At 42.9% G+C, this 11,579-nt stretch overlaps 1 protein-coding gene across 1 annotated transcript; it reads right to left on the minus strand.

Moving 5' to 3' along the window:
• Positions 1-7,728: 7,728 nt before the first annotated feature.
• On the minus strand, positions 7,729-9,101 carry LOC141160790 (gamma-crystallin-1-like). Its single transcript, XM_073645574.1, has 3 exons — positions 9,093-9,101; positions 8,487-8,729; positions 7,729-8,004 (listed from the first exon to the last, which is right to left on the minus strand). Exons 1-3 carry the CDS (start codon positions 9,099-9,101, stop codon positions 7,729-7,731), a joined length of 528 nt encoding a protein of 175 aa, XP_073501675.1.
• Between the last annotated feature and the right edge of the window lie 2,478 nt (positions 9,102-11,579).

Below are 11,579 nucleotides of genomic sequence, written 5' to 3' on the forward strand. Positions count from 1 at the left end.
GTCCAAGTCTTGCCGTCCCCAGGAGTTGTGCGTCAATCCTCTTTATCTCAAAGTTCCTCCACTGCTTCTGCCTCCTCAACCTCCTCTCGATCTTCCACCTGCACCCAAAGCCTGTCTGGTCATGCCACAAGCTTTCTAACTGAGCAGAAGGGATCCTGCACACCTCCTTACTATGCTGGCAGCAGGGCTCAACGTCATCAGGCGGTTTTTACTTTGAAATGTCTGGGAAATGTGAGTCACACAGCTGAGGAGTTGTGGTCAGCTCTGGAGAACCAGTTTCATGAATGGTTGTCTCCACTGGACTTGAAACCAGGGAAGGCCGTGTGCGACAATGCTGCAAACCTGGGTGCGGCCCTTCGCCGGGGCAATGTCACACACGTGCCTTGTATGGCTCACGTGTTGAACCTGGTTGTCCAGCAATTTTTAGCCCACTATCCCGGACTAGATGGCCTTCTGCAGAGGGCATGGTCGCTGTGTGCTCACTTCCGCCGTTCGCATCCCGCAGCTCAGCGACTTACATCTCTACAGAAGTCGTTCTGACGTATAGCCTGGGCCAACGAGATCCAGAGGTGGGGCAAATCACGCTGGAGGAGTGGTCTCAGATCAGGGACCTATGCACCCTTCTGCACAGTTTTGAAATGGCGACGAAGATGTTTAGTGCTGACGATGCCATTATCAGCATGACTATTCCGGTGATTTACATGCTGGAGCACATGTTAAACAGAATTCGGAGTCAGGTGGTGGCACAAGAGGAGGTGGAGGAAGTAGAGGAGGAGGAGTTGTATGCGGAAGGGCTAACATCTGCAAGGTCCAGACGGTCGGCAGCACCAAGGCGGCAGGCATGTGAGGGTGGGGGAGATGGTTTTACCAGGGCGCATGGTAGCAGCCAAACTAGTGAGGAAGGTGCAGGAGCCCAGGAAGAAGTGTAGGACGAACTGATGGAAGACTCATCAGATGAGGGAAACCTTGATCACATTTCTGTTGTGTGAGGTTTGGGGAAGAGGACTGAGGAAGGAAGCATGATTGTTACCTTGCCACCAACACAACAGGGACTTGGTGCTCCTGGATGCGCAGGACACATGAGTGCCTTCTGGCTGCACTACCTGCAACATGACTCTCGAATTTTGAGAATTAGAAATAATCCTGACTACTGGGTTGCCACACTGTTAGATCCCCGGTACAAAAGTAAATTTGCAGAAATTATTCCTGCCATAGAAACGGATGCACGCATGCAGGAGTATCAGCACAGACTGTTGCAGAATCTTACATTTGCTTTTCCACAAAACACCAGTGGTGCACATAGTGAATCTCACAGTTCCAACTTGCCAACCGTGGGACCGTCGAGTGTTCAGCACTCAAACCGAAACAGAAACACCGTATCTGCTGGTAACATCAATTTTGCGGAATCATTTCACCACTTTTTTAGCCCATGCTTTGCAAGGCCACAGGAGACAAGAAGTCTGACACATAGTCAACGCCTAGAGAGGATGGTACAGGAGTATCTCCAAGTAAACATTGAAGCCATGACTGTGTCACTAGACCCTTGCTCTTTTTGGGCTTCCAATCTGGATAAATGGCCGGAGCTCGCCACTTACGCCTTGGAGATCTTGTCATGCCCCGCAGCCAGCGTTCTGTCTGAACATGTGTTCAGCGCTGCTGGTGGTGTGCTGACAGATAAGCGCACGCGACTCTCCACTGATAATGTAGACAAACTCATGTTCATAAAGATGAACAAATCATGGATCCGAAATGACTTTTCTACCCCTGTGTCATCCTGGGGAGAGTAAAAGCTTGATGATTTGTTAAAATCACCTCACAAACCGTTTTAAGCTTTAAAATTACTAATCATGTTTATCTGTATCTTGGCTGGAAAATAATTTGGGCTTTGTAGCAGTGTGCAGTACTGATTCTATTAGGCCATCTATACTAAGCTCCAACAGCTTTCAAATTAATAATAATTTTTAGCTGCATCTAGCCCGGAAAATAATTTTGGGTCTCCTAGATGCGCAAGACACATGAGTGCCTTCTTGCTGCACTACCTGCAACATGACCCTCAGATTGTCAGAATTTGAAGTAATCCTGACTACTGGGTTGCCACACTCTTAGATCCCCCACACTCTTCGATCAACCTTTTCATTTTAATAAACAACAAAAAATGGTCATTTTTGAAATTATAAGCATTAGCAGGTATTAGAAACTGAAATCAAACAGTTTTCAACTCAAAACTTTATTCTAGGTGATGTTACATTTGCAAATAGGACCCCTTGTTCGAAAGGAGCTTCTGAACTGTCTCGTCCATTGAATTTGTCAGGTTTTGGATGGTTTCTGCTTCAATTGTTTTGCATGAGGACAGAATACCCTCCCAGAGCTGTTGCTTAGATGTGAACTGCCTCTCGCCATCATACACACTCCTTTTGATAATGCTCCAGAGGTTCTGAATGGGGTTGAGGTCAGGGGAGCATGGGGGTCACACCATAAGTTTGTCCCCTTTTATGCCCATATCAGCCAGAGATGCAGATGTGTTATGTGCAGCATGAGACGGTGCATTATCATGCATGAAAATGATCTTGCTGTGGAATACACGGTTCTTCTTCTTGAACCATGGCAGGAAGTGCTGTTTGAAACTCCACATACATTATTGAGTTCATCTTTACCCCTTCAGGGATCCTAAAGGGGCCGACAATCTCTCTCCCCATGATTCCAGCCCAAAACATTACTCCACCTCTTCCTTGTTGGCGCTGTAGCCGTGTTTGCGTGGGGTGTCCATCAACCAGCCATCCTCCACTCCATCCAACTGGACCATCAAGCGTTGCACGGCACTCATCGGTGAACAAAACAGTTTTGAAGTCAGTCTTCATGTATTGTTTGGCCTTCTGGAGCCGTTTCTGCTTGTGTGCAGTGGATAGAGGGGTCGACAGGATGGCTTACGCACAGCTGCAAACCTCTGAAGGACTCTGCATCTTGTTGTTCGGGGGACGTTGGAGGCACCAATGTTGATTGTAGTCATGCCTTGACCTAAACACTCCACAGTTTGTTGCTTCTCAGCAGCCGACACATCCTTTTTCTTTCCCATTTTGGCAGAAAATGTAGGCTGCTTAATAATGTGGGACAGCCTTCTTAAGTAGTCTTGCCTTTCATTGGACACACCTGCCAAACTAATTAGCACAGGTGTCTGCAATTGCTTACAGTGATATAAAGAGCCCTGACACACATCACCATCAATGAATTTAACTGACAAACAAACAAATTCTTCCCTTATCACTCCTAAACACTTTTTGCATAATAATTTGGAACACAGTGTACATGTGATTTTCCACAAAACACCAGTGGTTCACGTAGTGAATCTTACAGTTCTAACTTGCCAACCGTGGTCTGTATGGAGTTGTTCAATAAAGGGCCCAAAATTAAGATAACATAGACGGGAGAGGTCTCTATGAATAGGAATTCCTAAGTATTTGATACCCTGTGAGGGCCAGGCAAAGGGAAAGTTGGACTGGATGGAATCCTGTATGGATTTGGGGAGGGAGACATCGAGGGCCTCAGACTTCGCTGCATTGATTTTAAAATTTGACCATGTAACAAAGTGGTCTATTTCAGCCATAACAGCAGGGATGGATATATGTGATTGAGTGATATATACTAGGACATCATCAGCAAATGCAGAGCACTTGTACTCGGTGCCTCCCACCTCAATCCACCTAATATTGGGGTTATGGCGAATTGATGAGAGTAGGTGTTCCGTCAGTAGGATGTATAAGAGAGGGGACAGAGGACATCCCTGCCTTGTCCCATTGGTGATTATGAAAGGTGATGAAAATGTTCTGACGCGCCCCCTGGGCCTTGGGACACCCGGAGCCGGACCCTTTTTGGTGGATGCTGGTGGTTGTAGTCTCCGTGGCGGCGACCCGGTTCCGTGGCTCAGGGCGGTCAAACCAGTGGCGGAACTATTTATGTGGTTTTGATGTTTAAATGTCCGACTACGCCACCCGTGGATTGCGGTCAGAGTGAACCGCCGCTGCAGGGTAGACCGCTGAGGCTGGTGTTGTGGGTGCAGCAGAGCGTAGTATAACTCCCCACAGGAGGAATATAGCCTCAGGGAAGTGTATGCGGAGGATGGGGGTGATGGTGCAGGGCAGCAGCAGTAACGACACGGAGTCAGTGATGCAGTCCAGGGCCTTTACTCACAGTTCTTATTATCCAGACCACTTCTGCAGGTAACGGCTGCCCACGTCGCACTGTGTTCACCAGGTGAGGGGCTCAGACAACTCCCAGGTAACTTTGGAGCGCTTCACAGGACCCCCTTTGTGTGTCCTTTGTCTGGCCTTTCTTACCAATGCTTCTGTCTGGCTGCCTCGGGCCTCCTCTTGGTAAACTTGGCACCAGTTTCCCTGACCCTATGTGGTGCCTTCCTAGCGGGTGTAGCGAGGGGCTGCGCCACATAAAATGTCACAGCCTCCGGTTTCCAGCTGAGGGTCGTTTCCCGCCTCCACTAGTTTCGGGGACCGGTCTCCCCCTTTGGCCTGACCCCTCCACACAGGTGTATTCGGGCGTGCGGTGGTTACTCGCCCGTCCGCACCCCTGGGATCCCTTCATTCCTCGTTCCTGGAACCTTCTCCGCTCCTCTTCCTTCCTTCTCCCTCTTCCAGGCCTGGGCCTCATTTACTAGGCCCGCCTCCGGAGCAGAGCTCATGCAGAGCCCCTGCTCCCTGTCACTTCTGCTCAGACTTCTCTGCACTGAACTAAGATGGTGCCCACCTTTTATACTCCCTTCTCAATGCACCCAGGAACTGCTTCCTCCCTGCTCCTGCACTACAGGGTTCCCCTTCCTCGGTGTTCCCTCCCCCCACTCCAGCCAGGGACAGGGACTGTCGTGCCCATCTCAGGGGCTTATTGGTCGCCCTGCCCCATGGCAATGTGGTGTAATGCATGCAGGTGTCGGGGTCCTGATCCAGACTCCATCCTTACCTGAGAGTGAGATATCACACCTCTGGGTGAGGTGCAATACCTCTATAGCAACCGAGCCCTCGAGGTGCTACAGTTCCATTTATCTTCTGCCTAGGTGACGTATTGCGATACAGGGCCGTGATTTTGGCTATAAAAGGGTCCCCTAGACCCCTACCCTAAGCTTTTTAAGAGAATAATATATGACGTGCCAGGAAACTCTATGGAATGCTTTCTCAGCATCCAACGAGAGTATCTAATTACAAATTTTTAACTGCATCTAGCCCAGGAAATGCTTTGTGCCTAGTAGCAGTGTCTGCTAGTCAGCGGATTATCCCAGCTGTTAAGCAAGCTACACCACCTGTAGTTTGGACACTTAATTTTTTCAAAGGAAATGCTTCGGGACCCCGGGATACTCAGTGAAGAGCATCAGGAGGCACCCCAAGGCATAGGGGCTGGGACTGGCGGTAGGACGCCTTGCAGTGGACCGCCGAGCTCGATCCTTATAAAAGCTTTTTAACTGCAGCAGCTTTAGTAGACGCTACTGGAGCTGGAATTACGCGGCTGCTGGCATGAGGCTTGCCCTCCAATAGATCCTTGTGAAAGGATTTAAAGTGTATTCATTCAAATTAGAGAGACAATTTAAATTAAAAATCTTAGATCTGCCTCCACCACAGGGGGGCTCGCTCGACTCACCAGCGGACAGGCACCCGTATTGGGAGAGGGGGGCTGGCCGTCAGGGTCCACCGCAGCTCTGGCACAAAGCCGGCGACACGGAGGTCGCATGGGCAGGAACGGACTGGCCGTGTCGGCTTCACACTTTTTTGGTTTTAGAAGGGCATGACCTGCCAATATCTGCGTCTCCCCCTCCTTTTACTCCTCCACATCTTTTCTTTTCGCATGACTATATGTACTTGTCACTTTTTCATGTGTTAGTTGTGTCTTCTGAGCAGTTTGTCAGCTTTTGGACACCTTTGAAGGTGTTTTCTATGTGTTTCTATGTGTTTTTGTTTGCCTGCCATTGGTTTTAACGGTGTTCGAAGGTGTTCGACGAACAGTTCGACGAACATACGGGTGTTCGACGAACCGAACCGAACTCGAACACTACGGGGGTGGCTCAACACTATTGAAGAGATATTTGAAATATTTGGAGTTAAGGAAATGCATATATACATAAACATTCCACAACATGATTGTAGAACTCAGCAAGATAGGCTCAACAGAGCTATCAATTTTTTTAAGTTCCTAGATGTTTACAGTATATAAGTTGTCTGTGTTCTGAAAACCATAAAAAAGGGTTTGTCTAAGACACACGTGTCAAACTCTGGCCTGTGGGCCAAACCTGGCCCGCACGGTGGTGATATTTGGCCTGCGACACCACAACCACCACCCCTATGTGGGGCCATTATGCTGTATGGAGGACTATATGGGGCCCATTATTCTGTATGGAGGACTGTGTGGGGCCCACTATAATATATACTGGTTGGCCCGCAAATTTGTCCAAGTTTTTCATTTTGACCCTCTGCGTGTTTGAGTTTTACATCCCTGGTCTAAGGCAACCGATTAGTTTCATATTTACTTAAAGAGTACCTGTCGACAGGATATTATATCTCAACTAATGGCATGTATTGAAAGTTGCTTTAATGCTGATTAAATCCTTCCCTTTCTTCTAAAAATCCATTTTGCTGTTTTGGAGAAATCCATAATTGAAATTGCATGCTAATGAGTTGCAAGTGCAGTGGGGTGACTCTCCGTTTACAGCTCTCCTGCCTCTCTCCTTATTCTTCACCTGTTGCCTGCATCTTGTCTCTAACTGAGAGGTCACTTGTGTTTCACTAATCTGCCTCTTGTGAAGAATATTTGTGAGTCAGAGACAGGAAGCAGGCAGTGGGGGCGTAATGGGGAGAGAGGAAGCACAGCTGCAAGTGCAGTGCCCACTCCACTGCACTTGCAGCTCATTAGCATGCAATTTAAACTATGGATTTCTACAAGAAAAGTAGGGATTGTAAGGATTTAAGCAGCATTAAAGCACACATATATATATATATATATATATATATATATATATATATACATATATATATGCCCTTAGTTTGGGGTATAAGGTTCTGATGACAGGTTCCCTTTAAGTTACACAAGGGTGCATATTCTTCAAGTTTAACCTGTCTTAGACCTAGTATTTCAACCTAGAGGGAAATAAAAAACAGATTGACTGGCTAATTGTTACCATATTTGACTTCACTTGGACAATTTCTCTTGATTACATATCATTCACATGTCATTAGCATCCGGCCATCTTTTCAACCTGACAGACCATCTCTTTAGAACGATCTACCATAAATCTGCTGCCATGGTCGTATGGGCAGCTTCTCTCCTCACTCCTTTCTTCTCTCCTTCTAGACGTTAAGCCCTTACGTGCAGGGTCCTCTCTCCCTCTGTTCTGGACTAGTTCTAGTTTATTATATTTGTTGTTATATGTTTCTCATTTAAAGTAAACTCTGTTTGCAACTTTCTTTTTCATGTACAGCCCTGGAATTAAGGGCAATTTAAAATGATGAAACATATTTTGAATGTTGTGATCACATATTATAGTTTAGTAGATTATAAAGTAGAAACAGGCATATGTTGTCTATGTGTTTATCAGTCAGTCTTTGCATCAGTTTTCTAGTTAGATATTTTAGCATTTTTACATATTTCTGAAAAACAGGAAACCCAAAAAAGTTCAGACAAAACATTTCATTCAATAATGAGCTGTTTATTTAATCCTTTTAATTATTATGATGTAGTTTAATAATTTTCCCTTACACGTCTCAAAGAGCCAACCCTGGCATTGACAGAGCCCCAATCAGTGTATCTTCTGTACTCTCCAGGTCTCAGGTAGTACTGACGTCCTCTGTAGTTTGGCTGCTCATAAAAGATCCAGTGGCCTTCCAGGACATTGCAGGAGTAGATGTCATGATAATTAAAACGCTCATGGACTGAGGAGCAATCGTCTACAAACTCCATGCTCTCTCCTCTGAAGTCTTCTCTCTCGTAAATCCTAATTCTGTAGGAACCACGTTGCTAAAATAGCAAATAATATGTTAATACGATAATCTGATAAATCATAGGCTTTTTAAAATTATTTGGGGATTTTAATCCATAAAATGTACTAAGAATTTCTTATATTACCAGAGCACAAGACCAATCTGCATGACACAACTTATTAAATATATACATTTATATAATGTCTATCATTGGAATTTTTTTAACTGATAAAACCTGGGTGAAAATATATTTAAAAAGTTATAAGCAGTTTATATTTTTTTTATTTAAAAGACAAGTATGTTGATAGTAATTTGTTAAGGTAAAGTTAAGTATGTAGAAATCAATTCTCCTAAATGATTAAGATACCTCTGTAAGCAATGAATTGTCAAATTATTTGATGCAAAAAAAAGAATTTTAAAAGCAAAATGCTAAATTGTTAATAAGGTGGATAACACTGTATTAAGTGTCCTTGTTTTTTTATGCATATTTTAAAATGGACTTAACCAAAGGAGACGCACCTGAGGAATGATACGACAAGACCTGATAGAGTCATTGAAGCCCAACCACTGCTGGAAATCAGGATATTCTCCCCTCCTCAGGAAGTACTGGTGTCCAGTAAAGTTGGGGTGCTCATACAGCATCCAGTTTCCATTTTCCACACGGATGGAGTTGCAGCGGTTGAAAAAAGAATGGAGATCAGAACAGTCAGAGCTGCACTCATAAGAGCGACCCTGGAAGTTCCTGTCCTCGTAGAAGATGATCTGAAATTAGATAACAGTGGTAACATTGAGGAAACAGCTAATTACAAATGATATAAAAGCTAACAATGATGTTGAAGACATATTACAAATTCCTTCAATGTATATATGTCCAGAGTATACCAGCCACATTCACTTTGTAGTATTGTATCAGTTTCATATTACACTCCACAAATCAGACATCTGGCATAGATGTAATAGCATTTACCTGTTCTAATATTTTTAATCAATAGGTCTTCTATTTAAAAAAGCTGTTTGAGAAAATGTTTAATTTGCTCTAGGGCTTTACATCTGCTGTCAATCCTATATGTCCCTTTTTACAATATTAATTTCACCTAGGCAAAGATGGATAGAAATATACATTACCTTTCCCATCTTGGTGGCTTCGCTGTCAGTGGAGGCTTTGAGTGAACACAGTTTTGACAGGGAATGTGACATCCCTTATATACTCCTGTGTAGAACCGTGGAAAGGACTCAGCAAGCTAGTTGTGTAAATGATAATTAGTGAACTCAGCAAAAGAGACCTACACAATTCATTCACACAGGCTGTCACGCATTATTGGAGAATTTTCTTTCTTTAGTAAACGCTTAGGCAAAATCCGCTTTGTAGAGTTTCGAAAACAAAGGGGAAATGTCAGACATCATATATGGGGTCAGCAGATTTCACAGGTCATTTTGTCAACTGCCAATGGTGACAGCTCAAGTCAGTTCTAGAATGCTGAGGCAATACTGGAATTTTGGGTACCACTAACACAGTAACTGTAGTAAAGAGTTAAAGGCCTACTTTAAAATATGACAACTACTTTAATGTATAAAACATAATTGTTTTTAACTCACTTAACCAGCTTCTTTTCAGGTCGATATATAAAACATGAAGAATATTAAATCTACATCAAACAAAACCCTTTTAAAATGCAAGTTTTATGAAAAAATACGCTTAAAGGAATTGACATCTACAAAAGGTTTAAGGTTTTTCTTACAATTGAATATTACATTTATCACACAAAACATTAATATCTTTAATTGAAATATTTTAGTTACATTTAGAAATATCATGTACTCCATTAGAATTTTTAAACCAAAAGGAGAAATGAAACCTGCACAGACAACATGTGTAATGGAAAGATTTGCAAGTCTTCCTGTCTTAGATTCCGCTCCTGGTTTTGGATTACAAATGCTGATGTAAAATACTGACTAAAATAATGCAGTGTCAAATTGGCTTAAGTCTTGATACTGCTATCACATACTTGTTATGTCGCTCCCTATTCTTTACTTTCTAACTGGTCAGGACTAATGTGTTTAGTGCCAGTACACACACATGTCCAGTAGGCGTCTGATTATCCAGATCTTCTTTTACACTGATGGTAGAATGATTCCTGCTATTGTGCAAGATAGGAACATTTTATTTTAACACATCCAAGTGTGGAACTTATTTTTATTCCAAAGTCTATTGATTAAAATGTACTTTGTTTATGGGAAAAACATTTTAAATACTGTATATTAGCAAAATCCAATGGCGCATGGCCACTACTTAATCATATGAGCAAAACATACAAAGAGGAGCCCTCTCTGCTGGTATCTTTTGAGGTTTATTCGAGACCCTGAACGTTCCTAATATATTGGAGCCTTTTTTTGCTCTTCAGACTCCATACAAAGGGAAAATAAACGTTTTATTCAAAACAACATCACATTTATCACATTTTTTATATGAATTAAATGATATTTAGCCGCACGGATGGTGGCAAATGAAAACTGAAATTTTTCAGCTATGGAATTTCAGTGTCCAATATATGGTTCCTAGCTCATCCCTTAAATCCCTTAACTTGTTAAGCAGATTCACCCAAATACTGTTATTTCAATGTATGATTATGTAAGGGGCTTTCATATCAACATAAACCAATTATGTTTCAAATTAAAGGTATTCAAAATTTGTTCACCTTTATGAAAGGAATGCTTAGTTTTCAGAATTCTGTCATTGTTTCTTGGGATCAGTTCACTACAATTACTGTGATACCAAAGTTACATAGATTGTTTACATTTTCTGCTTTTACACAATAAAAAGTTATATTGTGGTACCATGTTAGCCAGAAAAATTGATGTAAATACTTTTATGCCCAAAAATGACAAAAGTATTCTCGGAGTGATAGCTTTATAGGCTAACCAGAAAAAAAAATATATATATGCAAGCTTTCAGAGCACACAGGCTCCTTCTTCAGGCATTATTACAAATGAATTGATAAGACAAAAGGCACAACATTTAAGAGATGTTACAGCAAGACATTTGTTCATGAGGTGTAAGGGGTGATGCCTCCTAATTAAACATTCCCACAGGCTTGCCATTTGCAACTAAAAACCCTAAATGTGATCTCTTTGACTTATCATGACTTTTTGGCCAGACACCACAAAGTGCCGCACAATATCAGTATAGAGGAAAGAAAAGCCATAAAATCTTTAAAAGTTAACAATAAAATCATCATCAAACCAGCAGACAAAGGAGGAGCTGTAGTTATCATGAACATGTAAGATTACATCCAGGAAGCACTCAGACAACTCTTGGATTTGAAATACTACACTCCACTTCATGAAGATCCCACCAAAAAATACACTGAAGAACTAACACATATCATCAATGGGTTTGATTGTACTTCATGGTCACTACTGGAACTAATACCAGATGATCACCAAACAGGTACATTCTGCATATTACCTAAAACACATAGAGAAGGTAATCCGGGGAGGCCAATCATCTCTGATATTGGGGCATTAACTGAGAATATCTCAGGCAGGGTGGAGAACATTCTGGAACCCTCAGTGAGGCACACATCCAGCTATATCCAGGACACCACGGATATC

This window comes from Phyllobates terribilis, unplaced genomic scaffold (genome assembly GCF_046119375.1).
Source record: "Phyllobates terribilis strain yellow unplaced genomic scaffold, ASM4611937v1 Scaffold_9__5_contigs__length_417890890, whole genome shotgun sequence".
Lineage (NCBI taxonomy): Eukaryota > Metazoa > Chordata > Amphibia > Anura > Dendrobatidae > Phyllobates > Phyllobates terribilis.